Raw genomic sequence first — 19,262 nt, forward strand, 5'->3', positions numbered from 1 at the left:
TGTCCAAGCCGGTAGCCTTGAACGAACTCAGCTCCGACCACCAACCGGTGGTGGCTGAACTGGGCTGCAACGTGGCTCCTGCTTCAAGCCTGCGCAAGGACTACCATCGCGTAAACTGGGCCCAGTTTGGACGCGTGGTAGACAGGCACATCATCGACAACCCGCCGCTTGACACCGTTGAGGACATCGACCGAGCGTTGGAGGGACTCCACCAAGCCATAACCGTGGCTGACGAGGCGTGCGTCCGACGAGTTCCTGTGAGGGGTAAGTTTATTGCCATTGATTTCCACACCCAACTTTTGATTCGCCTGAGAAATGTTCGTAGACGCCAGTTTCAGAGGACTGGAGATCTGGGCAAAAAAACGTGAAATGGCTGATCTGAACAGACAGATTGCTTCCAGAATGGACTCACTCCGAAATGAAAGTTTCGGGCGTGTTGCCCAGAATCTGGACGACCGCTCCGGACCATTCTGGAAGGTAGCCAAGGTCCTGAAAACTCATCCCAAACCCATTCCACCTCTCAAAGTCGAAAATGATGACGATCGGCTTTTAATCACCCCACAGGAGAAAGCAAATGCGATCGGCGAGCATGTCGCTTCATCGCATTTGCTTGGCTCGAATATCCAAAGTCCGCTCGAAGATCAGGTTGCGCAAAGCGTTCAAAACCTAGATGCCTCCCCTTGTGTCGTGCTTCCGGCGGATATGATTACAGTACAACAAATTTGCTCAGCGCTGAAATGCACCAAGAACATGAAGGCTCCCGGGTTTGACGGTATATTCAACTTGATCTTGAAGAAACTCAGCATGAAAGTGCAGTCTCTTCTAACCGCAATCTTCAACAGATGTTTGGAACTGCACTACTTTCCAAGTATCTGGAAAGTAGCAAAAATCATACCAATCCGCAAACCCGGTAAGGATCCAACATTGCCTTCAAGCTACAGACCAATCAGCCTCCTTTCAGCGCTGAGCAAATTGTTCGAGAAACTCATTCTCAATCGTTTGCTCAAGTTTGTCGAGGAAAACAACATTCTCCTTCCGGAACAGTTTGGATTCAGAAAGGGGCACTCCACCAATCATCAGCTAGTACGGGTGATGAATAACATCCGAAGTAACAAAGCTGTATCCAAGTCCACAGCCATGGCCTTGTTAGACGTTGAAAAGGCGTTTGACAATGTTTGGCATGACGGACTTGTGTACAAGCTTTGTAACTTCAACTTCCCATTACATCTGGTTAAAATCACCCGTAACTACCTTCAGCAAAGGTCGTTTAAGGTATCGTTGAATGGTTGTCTTTCCGACACGTTTTCCATCCCAGCAGGAGTTCCGCAAGGAAGTCTGCTGGGCCCCTTGCTTTACAGCATTTATACTTCTGACATTCCTCCCCTCGGTGACGGTTGCGTGTTCTTCCTGTTCGCAGATGATACCGCAATAGCCGTCAAAGGAAGGATGCCTCGTGAAATAACGAACAAACTTCAACGATGCCTTAACGCCTTTGCTGATTATGCCACCACGTGGAAAATCAAAATCAATGCCTCCAAAACACAAGCGATCATGTTCCTCCATCGGCAATCGCCCAAACTGAAACCGGCTCCATCTTGTACTGTAATCATGGATGGCACAAGGGTTGAGTGGTCCGCCGAAGTAACCTATCTCGGGATGTTGTTCGATGACAAGCTCCTCTTCCGTCCGCATGTAGAGAAAACAGTAGTCAAGTATTCTGCCTTGGTTAGGTGTCTGTATCCGCTGATTTGCCGCAGATCCCGCCTCTCAAGGGTGAACAAACTGGCCGTCTACAAACAAATCATAGCACCTGCGATCCTCTACGCAGCTCCGGTGTGGGAATCATGTGCACAGACTCACAGGAACAAAATTCAGGTCGCACAAAATAGAGTGCTGAGGATGGTTCTTGATCGTCCTTTCGACAGTAGAATAACAAATTTACACGAAGAGGCAGGAATTGCCAAAATAGATTCAAGAATTAACGAAATTAAGACTAAATTTGCAGAAAAATGTAATTTATCAGAACATGCTTTGATAAGCAACTTGTATATAGTAGGTTAGGTGTATATAGTAGTTGTAGGTTAGTTGTAGTTGTAAATAGTAGTTATAAGTAGACTCCTTTTTCCAATTCAAATCATACCAATCCCACCAAGGTGGTCATACTTTAAAATAGGCCTGATAGGACTAGAAACTGTAAATAATAATTAAAATCTCACTATACTAAAGTTGAAAAGACGCATCTGTGTCACTTGAAAAATGCATACATGTAAACACATGTGTTTAACCACACAAACACAAGAAATAAAGATCATTTAACTAAAAAAAAAAAAAAAAAAAAACTGGTATCAGCTCATTTTCACTTCGGACGGCGTGGTCAGCAATACCAGCAGTTGGATGCACTTTTCTATAACCCAACAAGCAACAATTGACTGGTCGTGGCAAAGGAGGTGCCAATCGTCATCGCAAATTCTTCGAGATAACCACCATCCGTCGTCTGGCGCGCCGTGGCGGTGTCTGACGTATCTCCGGTCTGATCTACGAGGTGTGCTGAAGGTGTCCCTGGAAAATGAGGTCCGTGATGCTGTCACCTATACTAAACACGCCAAGCGTAAGTGGCCATGGATGTCCTCTTCAATAAAACGGCCTTTTTCAGGACCATCAAGCTTACATCAGTAAAGAGTAGGAATAGAATTTATCTGTGCTTGTTTGTCCATATTCAGAACCACAAGCCTCCAACGACCAAGCAAATTTGGAAGCAGGGGTGCAAGTGATTTTGATTGATTCTCGTAATCAACTTTCTATTTGAAAAAGATTACTACAAATTTGGTACGCCTACAATTCAAAAACGGAAAGAGTAGAGATAATAGATAATTGATCAACCAAAATAACTAAATGCTCTTCACATATATTCCGTTCACTAGCGGTCCTACGTTAAATCCGTTCGTGCCCCTAGGCACAGACCCTTCTACTTTTTCTTGTAATAAGTCACAATTTTCAACTTTTTTAGCGTGAATTTATTTCAAGATTGATTATTCTTTGCGTTGTGACGTTCAATCGTCTTTCTCTATATACAGGATGTCTACTCATTTTTCTGGATACAATTACCTGAGTTTTCCAAGTAAGTAAGTCCAAGATCTAAAAATATTCAATGTCTTGAAGTTTCGTATTCCATGTACAAGTTCAAGATATTGAAAATATTCAAAGTGCCAGAATTAAGAAAACAAAATAAACGATTTATTTCAAGTTCGTAATAAACTTTATGAAAGATTAGCGATCTTCAATGCAGTCCCATCAACTTTACAACAATTGTAGGAACTTTGGAGAAGTTCTGAGGAATGAAAGAAAAATGCTGAGAATTTCATTGAAGCTCTATAAACAAACTGTAGGAACGTAAGAGAAGTTAACACGCTGAAAATATGGGAAACCTACTGGAAACTGTAAGAACCTCAAAGCGGCTCTTTTAGCATCCGAGACTTTTCAGGAACTTTTATGAAGTTCCTAGAATTTCAGAGAACTTTGAACTGGCATTCGAAGTTAATAACACTCTGACTTGCGATTGTAGAATAATGTATATTTCAGTTTCAGTTAGTTTTATTAATTAACCAATTGCGCAGATAGAATTCAATATTGTTTATGCTGAATCTTTCCCAAGTCCTATGTTGATATGTTGCTTCCTGTTGTTTACGAATTGACCCGATACCATGTGGCAAAAGTCACACGCAATCGATTATGCTTATTGCAAGTATGCTTAGCTATGCAAACAATCATTTCATTCATTGCGCCGTCTGCGTGCGTTGTTGATCGTCTTGCGCTTGACCTAGTAAACATGTTTATTGCATTTGGGATTTATTAGGAATGTTTATTTGAGACCCAGTGGAAATGCTTGGTATACATTAATGTCATTTTGATTTACAAGTTTGTTTTTCGTTTATGTTGCGCATCGACACTTTTAACGGAAATGATTGCGTCTTAATCAAACTGTTTTTCAATTGGTTTGCGCATCCACCACAACTTCATAGGTGTCAAGCGAACTTGAGTTATTTAGAAAACTTGAGGGGTATTGTGCAAATTCTATGTTCTAAGCACCTCAGAAAAGCTAGGTAGATTAAAAATCTATAATCGTAAATTTAGATAAATTCAAGATAGTTCCAGGATGTGCTGAAAACAAATCGAGAACCCTTAAGATGTTCCGTGAATTTCAGATAAGTACAGAGACCTTCAGAGAATTTATGAAACTTCAGAAATAATTCAGAAACTTCACAGAAGTCCAATGAATTTCAGGGAAATTTAAAGGTGTTAACGGGAATTCTATTTATTTCCGAGCAGAACCGAGATCTTCAACTGAACTAAGAGCTTTATGGAAGCTTCGATCTAGACCGAGATAGACCTACCGGAGACTAGTGTTGTCCCCATCTAACTTATTCCCGCAGCTGCATCTGTTATGAACAAATGCTGCTGTCATCCCGGGTGATAATGGGTGAGGGAATGGGTAGCGAGTAGCTCTCCAAGTCGATCGATACCGACCCGGGGCCAATACCTCGGTCAATACTCGATCTAGACCAAGATAGACCTACCGGAGACTAGTGTTGTCCCCATCTAACTTATTCCCGCAGCTGCATCTGTTATGAACAAATGCTGCTGTCAGATCAAATAATTTCAAGGAAATAGTAAAACCCGTATAGAAGTTTCGAGGAACTCAGGGAATTTCCGGAAACTTCAGCAAAGCTCCGAGAGAATTTCTGGAACATATTTTAATGGTGTTATATCGTGGAGATTTCAAGAACTTAAAAAATTCGAAAATTCAGCTGAGTTGATAAGAGAACATCAACAAAGTTCCATTAATTAAAGAAAAATGTGAGAACTTTTAGCAAGCAGTGATATCGTCGAGAAATTCCAGACAACTCCTAATAAATTTAGATATTTTTAGATAGTTTCATGATATTCAGCGAAGTTCCGAGCACTTCGAGGACAATCAGATAGCTTCAGAATAATCCCACTAACTTAAGAAAATTTGTAGTTCCATGGAATTATGGGTAGTTCCAAGAATTCTATGATTGATCCGAAAACGTCAGAAGCGTCAGGGAATTAAGAATATATATCAGAAAATTTGCCGGATTATTAAACAAATTTAGAGAACTACAGGTAAGCATAGATTAGTTCAGGGAAAATTAGCGAGTGTTAATAATGGTTATAATACTTAAGGAAAATTGTTGAAACTTCAAGGCAAATCTATTAATTTCAGTAAAGTTGTGGGTTTTTAAAAAATACTGACAAGTTCAAGACAGTTTAGAGAACTTTGAAGAAATTAAGCAATCGTTTAGGCACCAGGAAAGTCTAGACTATTGAAGAAGTTTTAAATTAGTGTCGATAATTTAAAGGCTGTTCCATGAACTTCAGAAAAATCTTGAGATCTGCAGTGAAAATCATAGAACTATATTAATTATTTCGTTCTAATTACATGAACATTGCGGGAGCCCAAAAGTTCCAGAAATTTAGGAAAACTTCGAAAACTTTACAGAAGGACAGTGGTCTTCAGAAACATTTCGAGAACTTTTTAGAAATCTATGGAGCTTAAGAGGAGATCCGTGAACTTTTTTTATGAACATTAGAAAAATTTGGGATCATCCAAAAAATTGGAAGAATCTCAGGGGAGGTCAGTTCCATTAGTTTCAGAAAATTAGTGGGAAATTTAAAGCAGTTCCCAGATTTTCAGATAACTTCAGAGAAGTCAAAAAGTTAACTGAGGTCTTCGCATAAGCTCAGAAGTTCACTGAAGCTGAAACATTTTTAGGACCGTTCAATTAAATTCAGCGCAGTACAACAAGCTGAATGAGAACTGCAAAAACTTTAGAGAAGTTGTGATAATTTTAGAAAACATGAGAGAAGTCACATAAATTTTAAAGAACTTCAGCTAATTGTTAAGCCTTTACAAGAGATCCATGATCGTAAGAAAAATTGAGGAAACTTTAGGAAGTCCTATCAAATTCAGGGAAGTTTGAATTTGATGAGAAATATTGTGGGCATCAGGCTAGTTTCTCAAACTACAAAAGAACTTCAAAGCAGTTTCATTAACTTCAGGAAAAATTTGGGATGATTCAAGTAGTTCTGAAGCTCTCAGAATAGTCCATTCCATATCCAACGGAGATTTCAATTCCTCAAAATTTGGTTGAAGTTATCCTCCGAATTTTTTTTATAGTTTTCCTCGGAATTACCTTGAATATGAACCCTTTGGATATATTCTCTGAATATTCATTGAATTAATTTCCGATTTCCTTTTGAATCTCACTCCTTTCCTTGGCATTCTACTCACCTTGAAAGTCTCCTAAGAATTCATTGGCATTTCTCCTCACAAATTCCTTCGATTTCTTCTCATAATTTGTTTGGCAAACTCCAAATTCCTTTGAAGATGTCCTGGAGTTACTCTTAGATTTAATTGCAATCTTCTTTTTAGTATTTAAATACAAATTCCAAGGACTTATGCTCTGGATTCATTTTCTACCACAAACTTTATGAAATTATCCTCAGAATACCCTTGGAGTTGCAAATCGTTAAAGGACGAGTTTTTACGATTCGCCATTTGACGTGAAATTGCTCCTTTCTCTAATTTTCAAAGCCATCAGATGCCTATATCAACAGTAATTCGAGAACGTCAGTGGAGGTGGATCGGTCACAAAATCTGCAAGCAAGCGGTGGTTTGGACCCCGGAAGGATATCGCAGCAGAGGCAGACCCAGGGGCTCACGGTGGTGGAGCCTCAACAAGCAAATGAAGGAGGTTAACCTGGGTCCAGGTTAAGGTAAAAGTGAGCATCCGTCCATCTTTAATTTCAATGTGCAGGATACATGAGTGAGTGAGTAATTTTCAAAGCTGATTGTTACGAATTGAAGATGGGTCCGGATTTCTGAATGATCAAAAATCTTTCATCCTCCGTAACCGTGCTACCACGCTCTAATCCCTTCCGGCAGATTCGTTAAAGCGATCCTACATCCCACCAATTTCCTTCTTATTTGTTCGTCGTCGTCGCCGTCGGTTAACCTGCAATCGACCGGAATCGGATTATGTCAAATGGTGTTTCGATATTCTAGTCTGGCAAAGTAGGAAGGTACACAACCGCTCACATATGGTAACAGCCCAGCAGCCAGTTGTGGAGTGGGGAGTTGCTCTTATAGCATCCCAAATGTGACGGTAATCGAAAAAAAAAAAAAAACGAAACGCGCATCAAATACACCTACACAGGTACACACAACATCGCAAAAGAAGTTTTAGCGGTAAGAAGGGATGAGTGGGTGAGGAGAAATGAAATTGGATGAACATCTTTTTTTTTCGTGGTCGCATCTCGGGCTATAGCTGTTAGTAGATAGGGATAAGTATATTTACTTGCAGCCACTTTTTTTCGCTGTACTACCGGTTCGGACCCCGGCGATGGTCGAGCAGCGGCACACGCACGTGTCGAGTAGTAGTGGGTGGTGGGTGGCAGATAGCAGTAGAAGTAGCAGTGTCGTCGCGGTTGGTGGTGCAGTTTTTTTTTTGTCATACAACACACATTCATTGCAGAAGGATATAGAAGACAGTGGTGACAGTCCACAGGTGAGAGATAGTGAGATAGAAAGAGAACGAGAAAAGAGAAGAAACGATAGATTTTTACGACACAGGGATGGTGCTGTTACGTTACGAGATATGTATAGAGAAAGAGAGGGGGAGTGAGCACAAACGTGACGGTAAAAGATGTGTCACATAAAACGGGGAATTGGGGTTGTGCACGGGGGAGCCATTCGATAGGTTTACAACACGCCGTGTGTCTCGGTGGAGAAAAGGACACATTTCTGCTCGATTTGAGTCTATGCGGAAAGGGGAGGAGAAAATGTATGAAAGTTACCTGTCCACCCGGTGCCGGAGCGCCCACCGTATTGGCAATCGCGTATAGAACGTCCAGATATAGATGCTCCTTCTGTTCGGAACGTTCGATGTCGTCCTCCAGCAGTCGGTCGTTATCGTTTTCCGGCAGTACCTCGGCGCGGGTTTCCACCGCGCGGACCGCCGACATCCGTCTGTTTTCATTTTTCCACGACAGGGCAGTGAAGCTTTCGAAGTAGGAACCGTCATTCTCCTGGACGCTGTGGAAGGAACAGAAACCGATAGGAAACGTTGTGTTATTGAGTAGGTATAGTTTCCGAAGTGGTGTAGGCATTGGTTACATCTACAGTGTGTACACAACATAAATCCAAACGATAACAGCATCGCGCGCTCGTTCAATCGAGAGGAACTGGAAACGTCCCCATGGGATCTAGGCGGGCTGCAAAATTAGGCCAACGCAGTTTTAAATAACTGCGCCTGATGTTTTTTTGTTGTTGTTAGTTCCAACTATCTCTCGTCGTCTCGGAAGATGCAGTGAACTAAGTAATTGGATGATTCAATTTCGTTAAAAGCATTATGGCTGGGAAAAGATAACATTGTTGCGTTGGGCATGAGCCGGAAGTGTCCCCCCGCAATGGCGGCTGCTGCTGGAAGGAACTATAATGGGTTTTCCATTTTCATACTCTTCTTTTATGGTATTTGTTAGTCTGTTCATATAGCGAACATTACAGTTACGATCACGAGCGACGACAGTTCAGTGCATTTTCATTTCCGTTAGCATTAAGATGAGTCATTTGATTCGAGCGAATAAAACTCGATACAATAAAAATAATGCACCAGTTGACTGTTTTTTTTTATATGTGGTACACCAAACGAACCTGGACGTTTGGTTATAAGATATGATAGCATACAATTTCATTAGGAGGATTGTTTAAAATGGAGCTCTCTTTCCATTTATAATTTTCATCATTTTTTAGCATTATTATCTATGAAAAAAATTATTAAATTAGGAACGTGCTAAAACCAATGGCTGAGGAGTAAGTGAAAATTATTCCGACTATGGCGCTCCAAAAGTATATCTGCCGAGTATGACACCGAGCTATTGCTTTATTATACTTCTTGACAGGGGATGAGATTTGTGGGAGGGGTGTGAATGCTAACAACTACGCCAGGCCAATCCCCAGACGTCAATAGTCTTCTCTGTCGTTTGTCTGATTGTTTAAGAGTAAATGAAAGAAAACCCTGTACACATACGACCATACCTCAATGATAAAGGTTGCACACGAAAAAAATCCGAACGCGAAAATCTTGTTGGGGTTTAAAAATGCGTTTTATTTTTCATAGTTCAATGTAACAGCTATACATAAGTAGGTATTATGGTTATTGTAAGACCATTTTTTCAGTCTTCCTTCTTACCATAGGCCACTGCTCGAACTTTTCTTTTGCACGAGCCCTGATCCCCCTTTTTTGGTTTTCAAATTCCATTTCCGCTTGAAATCCTTCAGGTGAATTGCAGTTCTACCCTTTTTCTTCAGTATGTGCTTCACAATTGACCAGTATTCCTCAATTGATCTTAGTTCCCGAGGATTGGCCGGATTCATTTCCTTGGGAACCACTGTGATACCATTTTTGCTGTACCACTGTTTGGTGGAATTTGAGTAGTGGTAGCTTACCAAGTCCGGCCAGAATAGGCAATCCACCTCATGCTGCTCCAGAAAAGGCAGTAGTCTCCTCCGTAGGCACTCCTCTTGGTAAATTTGTCGGTTCATGGTCCCAGAAGTAACGAATGTTTCGCTTTTCAGCCCACCATTGCAGATTGCTTGCCAGACAAGCAACTTTTTGGGGAATTTCGACTTCCTTTTGATTTTACATTCTTCCGGGGCACTCTTCCCTTTAATTTTACATTATTCCGCGGCACTCTGCCGGTCAACCGAGGTATAAAATTAATGGCCAGAAATTTGATCGAAAACTGCCAGGATCGAATCACGACGTGCTTGCTCCGGTGAAGCCATGATGTAAACAAATGAACTTATCCTGACAACCAATGCCTACTGTGATTCTATACACTCTTAGCTTGATTAAGTGAAGTTTTGAAAATTGTTGCTCAAAAATGCCTTAATGGCAACGTTTTTAATGTATCCGGATTTTTTCGTGTTCATCAATTTTTTTTTATAAATTACTCAAAGTTCTACACTAACACTTATATACTACCCAAAGCTCTGCACTAATACTTGTGCATTCAGGGAAGTCTGCATCTATATTTTGAGAGTCTTATCGAATCCAGAATTGCAAACATTTTTATAATTCTGAAACCTAAAAAAAATAATATTTTTTGATATTTTGGACTTGACAATGCTCAAACATTCCTAATTTGGACTAATTTTTGAATACTTGAGATTCTACCAATCTGCGAGATTTAAAAAAAAATTAGAACTTGCATTTCTATCTCATTTTCATGATATAATGTTTAATAAAAATAAAAAAACCATAGCTGTGAGATTTTGCGGATCCTTGACTTAAAACATTTTCGAGAATCTGTAGCTTGGTAAAATCCAACGTTGGCACCCAAGTAACAATTCAAGCTAAACAGTAAGAACAGAAGTTGATTATTGGTTGATTTAAGGTGTACAAAGCTGATTAACAGCTGGCTGAATATATAGTTGATTAGTAGTGCATGAAGCTAATTGTATCCCCACAATTCAACCTAAGTTATCGAGGCTGATCTAAAGAGTGAACAAGCCTTATTTTAGCTTAACAGTACTCCACAAATCAGTAATGCACTACAAATATTTCGATAGCCTGATTTTTAAAATGTAGTCAGTGTCACTCATTGCATTGCTGGCATTTTCTTCTTCTTCTTCTTCTTCTTCGCATTTCAAGCTTATTGCATATCGCATACTAACTTATTGCGTGCTCTCAAACTTACTGTTCTAGATGCACTTCCACAGTTATTAATTGAGAGCTTTCGATGCCTGTACCATTTTTGCATTGATATGATTGTGTGGCAAGTCCAATCATGCTTCTATGCCCAGGGAAGTCGATAAATTTTCCAACCCGAAAAATTCCTAGATCGAACCGGGAATACCCAGCCACCTCCAGCATGGTCTTGCTTTGTAGCTGCGCCTTTACCGACTGAGCTAAGGGAGGCCCCATTTCTGGCATCTAAATTAACTGCCAACCGTTCTAATCCCAAGCAGCGCCAGCAGCAGAGACAAGGGTAGAGGAGCTTTGTAGTAATAGAAGTGGGCTGCGACGACGCCGGAGGTATTAACATTTGTATTTCTGTGTTTTGACTGCTGTAATGCATTGAATTTTCAAATAGAATTCCAAAAATATAACTCAATTATAGCACTAAAATAGCTTCCCAATGACCATCGAAATAAATTGTGCACTTGTGGTCACATTGTGTTAACTTGGCTTGAAAATGAGAGGAATGTTTTACTGTCACCAGTTGTTGTTTACAATTCTGCATTGCTTTAAAATACTCTTCCGGTTGCTGTTATTCAACTTAAATTTGACGTGTTTCAAGTTAATGCTTAAATGGTCCAGTAAGTATGATTGGTGCCTGTGAATCAGTGACTGCCGGTTCGAATCCCGAAATGCAAAGGTAATTTTTAGACTTATAAAAATAATATAAATATGTTAATTCAATTAGTAGCATCTTGTTGCGGTCATATAAAAATATATGAGATATGAAGCGGTCTTCCATTATTATTTTTACTTTGTAAAACTAGAAGGCTGAACAAGGGTTGGAGAAGACTGTTATTTAATGCCTTAAAAAGCTTATAATTTATATAACTGTTAAGCATTTGGCTGAATAAAATAATCAGAAATAGATGTTTAAAAGCTGAACAAAGGTTAACGTGGTCTATGTACAACAATTATTCAAACTAAGGCAGAATTAAAATCGATGGAACAATGCTTGTTAAGCATCAAATTGTTACCTGGGCACCTACACTGATAGGCAAAATAAAGTGCCCACCTCATCATTTTTTGAACTTCTCTCATTAATTTGGTTCAAATTAAAGTACTGTCTTTTATGTATGGGTACCGGTTTAAGGGCGTAGAATGGTTTTGGATAAGGGGGGGGGGGGGCAAAATTTGTTTTATGGAGAATTAGGTTAGACGCTGATTAGCTGAATACCATTATACCGACCGCTATTATACCGTATGGACTACTAGGTCGATCATCGTTTAACCGATACTGAATTTTCAGTAATACTTCAGCATATGTCATCGGTATTTTATGAATTTGTATAAAAATACAATATGTTTATAATTATTTATAAACATGTTGGTTTCCAGAGTGCCAGAACCTTACACAATTTTAAGGGTTGTCTTCAAGTTTCAAGTTTTTTTTTCTAGTCGTGTTAAAATTTAGTTAGTTTTAAGTCTTGCAATCAACTGATTTTTCAATCCTGGATATTTTTAATTTCCCTAAAAAACCCTCATAACATATTTTTTTTTCATTTTCCCAAGAACTTTTTTTAGAAACAAGGTTCAGATTATCTCATTCAAATTATTGATAAAGATAACGGGAGTCATGCTCAATACCATTAGGAAGAAGACCAGAATTAATCATTAACCAGGGTGGAAAAGCGATAAACTGGTTTTACAAATTGTTTAAGGAATCTAAAGTTTGCAAGAAATTAAGATCCAAAGAATAGATTTATTAGGGTTTTGAACTCATGGTTTGTTTGCTCGATATCTGAATTTCATTTTCACCAGACAGTGACAGATTTTTAAAATTTGCTTCGGTAAACATTAAACATTTTGAACATATTTTTTTTTAAACCAACCAAAAAAAAAACCTTGCAATACTAGTCCTTGCAATGTTGAACATAAAATCAATTCTAAACGATTAGCATTTAGAAAATTTTACAATATTTTGTGACTCCAACAATTGAGCAAAGCAAAAGGAGATAGTCTTTAGTATTTTAATATTCTACAATTTGGTGAACGTTCAATAATTAAAGACTTCTTATTTCTATCGAAGACGTTCCTAATTCTGCTTCTCATCTGATCTATTTATCTCTAACCCTTTGTCTGTATTTTGGGACCAATATGACCCCAGGCAATTTTTGCAATCTTGATTATTCACCGAAACGATTTTTTCTCTAACAATTTTTGAATGCTAAAGTCTTCTTGATATGCCTGCCTTTTAGTTGAGACATAGGGGAAATGTCTCTAATGTTGGCCTATGGATCTAAGATTGGGCCCATCACTAAAAATCTGCTATTTATTAATTTTATCTAGATGAACGCGTTATTGGGACGGTACTAATGGATATTTTTGGTTGCTATTGAAAATTTAGTCGATTGCTGAATTTATGTATGGGCCCAAATTAGGAACACTTAGGCCGACATTACATGCATTTCCCCTATATCGAATTTTCCTTTTTTTCGTTCGTATTTTTGTAATGAACTTAGCTTTATTTTAGAGGCATAGACAAATGGTTAACAACACTGATCAAAACCAGCCAGTCGCTCTTCTCTTACACTAGACCCTCTCTAGTCACGTCTTTTGCCAAAGTCACGAGTTCAAATCTCATCCTCAGACAAGTCAGGCATGACCCAATTTTGTCAGCTCCATTTTTGAAAATCTTTTCTTATGTTGTACAAAACCTATGCAGTTTTCCAGTGGTCCTATTGCACCAAGGTATACCGTAAACATCTGTCTTGAAAATAAATGAGAATGATTTGAAATTACGGTTATGTGAAATTATTTAAGATAATAAAGATAAAATTGAAATGACTATATGTGCAATTCATTTGTCTTAGATTAATTGTTGAAAGCAGATGTTTCGAAATTAAATTTTCTTCGATACAGAATGAATTTGAGAAATTTTTATAAGAGTTCTGGGGAGAAAACCAGAATAATTTTGTGGATAATTAAAGGAAATTCTGAAAAGAGGTTCAAGAAAGTTCAAGAAGAATCTCAAGGGAATAGAATTCTGCTAATAGGGTTAACTTCTCCATTTTCGGCCTATTTAGGTACAACCCTAGCGTAGTTTAGCACGGGAAAAAATCCGTTCTGAAATTTCGGAACAAGTAAATTTTTTGTTTACGAATATACACCATGAATAAAATTCATGGAATCGTGAACATTGTTTCACAAAATAGTCGTAAAGCCTGCGTTACGGTGCACCGGGCACCAGCAATGGTAATAGAAGTCATAGAAACGTGAACTTGGTTTTGAAAATCATGATTTTGAGTTCTGGTAAACATGATTTAAGTTCATGAGTTGTGCTTGATATCGTGAACCTATTCTAGAAAACGGGAGCATGGTTCATGAGCTTCAGAATGTAAACAATAATATTATTGTCAATGTTTTGATCATGAAACAATCGGTGCACCACTGCCGGTAGTTTACCAAGATCTACCGTTAGCACCACCGAAAAATCTGCAGTTAAATTACGACCACGAAAGCCTAGAACCTGCCAAGGTAGTCATCGATACAGAAGAAGAAGCGTAGGACAAATCCAGTCCCGGGGGAAAAATCCAGACAACTCTTCAAAGCAGCTAGCGCCCAAAACACCTGCACTGGAGCCGGCTCCACTGTTCACTCCGAAGCTAGACGAAATTGCTGCTGTACCAGTGCCCGTAAACTAGACGATCATTCGCTGCATAAAATATATTGATTGGTGAATTCAGCACTGGTTGGTTTATTAATTTTACTGCCACCGCTCGCTGCTGCCACCCCCGGAATAGTTCATATCTAGCTGATATAAGTGAACTTGAACCTTGCCCCGGGACACCTTGCCTGTCAAACAACTGGTCATAAATAACTGCTCGTGATCCAAGTTCACGATAGCAGGAACCAAATCACGCTTATGGGTTCATAGTTCACGAAATCATGATTTCAATTTGAATTTCATATAGCGTTACGATTTTTTTGGTTGCACTGAATAGGTGTGAACTATGTATGTTCTTGGATTTGTGATTAAATTCTTGAAAATCCGAATTAAGTGATCACGTTTACGGGAATAAAGTCATGAATTCAGATGAACTAGCAGTTCACGGAATCATGATTTTTTGCGTGTACCAAACGGAATGTTACTGTTACTGATGGCTTTCAAATTTATTTACCTTTCCGTACGTACCGTAAGATTTGATAAAGAGAAACAAATTGTTGAGATATTGTTAAAAGTCTAACACTGCTTCTTGACGCCAAACTCGGCCTACGGATTCTAAACTCGGCCTAACGCATTGAAACGCCATTGAAACGCCATTGAAACGCCAATGAATTCACTTCGGCCTATCAGATGAAGATAAAGATTGATTCGGTCGGAGCGTTTCATTTGTATTTGAGAATACAGAATTTGAACTAAAGTGTGGCACTAAATGCATAATTTACCTGTTAACGCCGAAATCATGGATTTATTTGATGTTTTCTGCTTGATTGGCCCAAAATGGGGGCTTAGGCCAAAGAAGTTCTCCCCTATTTGCAAAGAAATAATGCAGAGAGTCTCAAGGAAATTTAATGAAAATTATGAGGACAAATCCATTGTAATTTTAGAATCTAAACGCCAAACCTACACGCCAAATGACGAATTGATCAGACATAACCTTATCCGATTTGCATAAAACTTTGCGTAATTGTTTGTTATAGGCAATCATTCACATTTGTGCTAAAATTCGTTCATTTTTGATCTTGCGTTTTTTTTTCTCAGAGAAGCGTTTTTTTTTAATAAATTGTGGCACGAAAATGTTACTGTTGATCAAATTTACGTCTTAGACAAAGTTGAGGAGAAAAATAAAGGTTTTCTAGGAAAAATAAACACAGTAAATTTGTTCTAGTAATTTTGAGTAAAAGTTCCAAAAACTGTCTCAAAATATTTAATATTTATATTTGTTATATTTGTTTTAATAGTTATATTTAAAAAAGGTGTCTGACTGACAGTGGCATTATGGATAGAATCCTTCTGCAACAATTTTTTATTTAAATAATTACAAGAAGCTTAAATCCTCGATTAAGCCTTCCATATAAACGAACTAGCTAAAAAAAAAAGAAGCTTAAATCCGGGAGTTAGCAGGTGACAGCTCTATCGTAACTCCAAAGGCCCATTTCAAGAATGCAAGCATTACGAAGCTATTTTCGTATACGATAAGCCCCGCTCCAATACATTTCAATGTTGAAATCATTAACAATGTACTGGAACTTTCAATCAAGCTGTATTGATTAATTGGCGCGTATTTATTGAAATAAATCGTGTGATGTGATGTGAATAGAACCCACCAACAGTGCAAGGATTACCTATGACTGCAGATACTTCACTGGTTGTAAAGTTCTGCAGCAGGGTGAATAAACTTCATTGAAGACCTTTGGAAGACAAACGACAAGATGTACGTCTATCAACACGTGACAAGGGACTGGCAAATCCACGAACCCTTGTCCAGTCTACAAATCCTTTGAAACTCTTAGGCTGCCCCTCCAAACCCAGCATATAATAATGTTTAATTAATGAAATGTATTCAAAAAAGGGTTATTTAGAGAGAACAATCTTCAACTGGAACGTACTCACCAAATCAAAATATCCGGGAGCGCATTCCCGATGCTTAATTTTCTCTAGTCATTTTTAAACAATTCCTCCTCCAGCGAATCCAACTACACAATAACTGGGTCGCTTCTCCGTGGCGTCTTCGCAAACGAAATAACGTCGGGGGTTCAGTGGGGGAGTTTGTTTTCGGAGCTCCTTCTTGACTCTTTGCTTGAACTCCTTGTTAGCGGCTTCTGGACCGGTGTGATGGTTGGTATTTAATATTGTTATAAAAATATGGCGAAATATATTTTCCTATTTTTTACTCGTCAAAAAAAATCACAGCGGCGAAAGTTCACGTCAAACTTGTTCAAAGGCACAGCCTACTCTGCGTATTTAATGAAATAAATCGTGAACCCAAACAAGCTGGCCTGATGTGTTGGAGGGGAAGTCGCAATTGTAGACGGTTTGCTTAACGGGGTAATCCGGTTTGTAGTAGAGCTTGCACGGAATGTCCCGAATGTAGTCTTGAAACTGTACTTGGCCGTCCGACACAATCCGCATACTGTGGAACACTATTCAAGAAATTCAAGTATCCGCTCGTCACTAATATCATCTTTCTGATGACAAAAAAAAAAAAATCTGGAACAACGTAAAATCCAAAAATTTAACGGGAGGAATTTTTTCGCTCCATCTACAAGCACAGCACTCTTAGATCCATTTTGTGAAGTATCAAGTTATATTAAAAAAAAGGTCATTTATTTTGAAGTTTTTGTCTCCCCTCTGTCAGGCAAACTGACTCCTGTCATTTCGTAAAATGGACTAGCGTAGGTGTACCATTTATGGCTATACGTTCCTATTGTTGTGTGTTTCAATTATGGCTAATGAGAATCCTATAGGCCATAATTGGAACACACCATAAAAGAAACGTCTAGTTATAACTGGTACACCATCCCTATTACTTTAATATATATGCATTCCGGTTTTCTGGGTCTCCTGTCAATTGAAAACAGGGGCGCAGAACCGAATATTCGCCAACCAAGCAAAAAACACCCGAAATACGACTCTGATTACACTTCCGCTGTTCAAAACCAGGAATTTACGGTATCTAAATTGTTCTCCCGGCAATGTTTTATTAGTTCAAATGAATCATTTTCCACTCCATCAATGCTGAAGGACACTCCAGTTCTTCAAATCACCATCAAGCACATTCTCATCTCCCGCTCAAGCGGCTAAATAGAATCTAATCGCTTTCTAACGACTCCAACTGTTCTCGCATCCACATTGCGTTCCCTTTCACCACCAGTTTTTTTTCGCTTCTCTATTGCTGTTTCTTTGAAAACAAACCGCGCCGCTGAAACCGTCGCAGAAATCGTCGCCATTGGAATTTATATGGCGACCATTTGTGCGACGGTTTCGACGCGTTTTGTTTCCAAAGAAACAGACAATACTGACAACCATAAAAAATGGCAACCCAGATGTCGATTTAATTTCTCATTTCATCCCGAAATCATGTCGCACTCGCAGCAAATGACTCAACAACAATCCATCGCACTTCGCCACGTTGTTGCTTTGCACGACGTCCGCGCAATGGGATTTTTTATTTAATTCAAGCTTTCTCCCATCTTTTTGAAGCGAGAAGACACCCACTCTAAATTCATAAAAAAAAACTTGAAACACACCATCCAATGCTCGACGCTGAGCACCTTCGTCAAACGAACGAAGCATTTTGCTCTTTGTTTGTTTTATTTCAATTCTCGGTTGTTATTGTTTTTTTTTTTTCATTTTGCTACACGTTTCTCTGTTTCAAGTCATCAAATTTACCATCATATTTATCGAAATGAGTCGTATAAAACTTTTCCCTCGCGGTGTAGTCCTTTTATCTTGTTTTTATACTCCTGTCAGGTAGGATAACATCACCGGTCGGGGGTCAACGAAAAATCAACAGAAACAACAAAAAAAACAACACGCGATCAACGTGCAGTTAATCCTTGTTAATTTGTCAAACATTTCGGTGAACTAAAACGACAGCATTCATTTTAATTCTACATCGTCAAAGGATCAAAACTCAGGCTGAAAGGTATCGGATTAACGAGGGAATACTGTACCTTCCCCGCTAGATGAGATGGACGACTCGTTTGAATAAAATTTGCAACTTGATTTCGTGTTAGGCAACAGCACGAAAACGAAAAAAAGTATCGCACCACTTTGCGTCACGTGTCCGCCATCCTTTCCCACGGGATCATTCTTCGCTACCTCGTTGGGCAACGGGCGAGATGAATTAAATGTTCCGGTGTCCCCCCTTAAAGGCTATTTTTTATGGCCCAACTTTTTGTTTTACCTTCCATTCCCATTGCCAAGAGTTGGAGCGGTGGAATAATAATAACAGGGCCAAAAAAAAAAAAAATGCATGAAAGGAAAATCCTATCCACTGGGCGAAGTTTCATCACTAGGTGGCACCACAGAGCAACTACCTAATGGTCGAATTGGCATTTGGACATAAATTTTCATTTCTATCACTGCGTCGTCGTCCTAGGCTCTTCTGGCTTTTCGGTGCGATGCGGTTTGGTTGCGATGGGGATGGAACAAAATATGATCACAACGAAATGAAATTCAAATATGATGAGGACTTTTAGTGCAACTTTTATTGGTATTCTTTTTTTTATTGTCGCAAGGGTATTTTCAGTTTTTTCGCTGTTTTTGATTGCTTCGGTGGATTATTTTGGGGATTTTGTCCGTCACTTTATTGGATTTTGGGTACATAATGAAGGCATTTTCCTCCATTAGCGCGGGGATGAGCTGTTTGCTGAGCACGGCATCTTCTAAATACAAAATCTGAGGGTAAATTTTGTTTAAACTGAGATTATGTGATAAATGTATTAAATGAGAAGTGTTAATAGCTATATATGCAACAAGTTGGATAATGAAGA

The 19,262-nt window shown here is 39.0% G+C and overlaps 1 protein-coding gene across 2 annotated transcripts in view; it reads right to left on the reverse strand.

The window, feature by feature from the left end:
* unc-13-4A overlaps positions 1 to 19,262 on the reverse strand; it is a 348,082-nt gene that overhangs the window by 224,327 nt on the left and 104,493 nt on the right. The window contains exons 3-4 of one of the 2 annotated variants that reach the window (XM_065228393.1): positions 7,876 to 8,113; positions 7,377 to 7,400 (exon numbers count right to left, since the gene is read on the reverse strand). In XM_065228393.1, the coding sequence (XP_065084465.1) occupies positions 7,377 to 7,400; positions 7,876 to 8,113 (262 nt within the window). The remainder of the gene's footprint in view (positions 1 to 7,376; positions 7,401 to 7,875; positions 8,114 to 19,262) is intronic. The other variant, XM_065228399.1, reaches the window with a different exon arrangement.

The sequence above is a fragment of the Ochlerotatus camptorhynchus genome, unplaced genomic scaffold, assembly GCF_037179485.1.
Source record: "Ochlerotatus camptorhynchus isolate MF236.1 unplaced genomic scaffold, CSIRO-AGI_Acam_v1.1 ptg000023l, whole genome shotgun sequence".
In the NCBI taxonomy this organism is placed as follows: Eukaryota; Metazoa; Arthropoda; class Insecta; order Diptera; family Culicidae; genus Ochlerotatus; species Ochlerotatus camptorhynchus.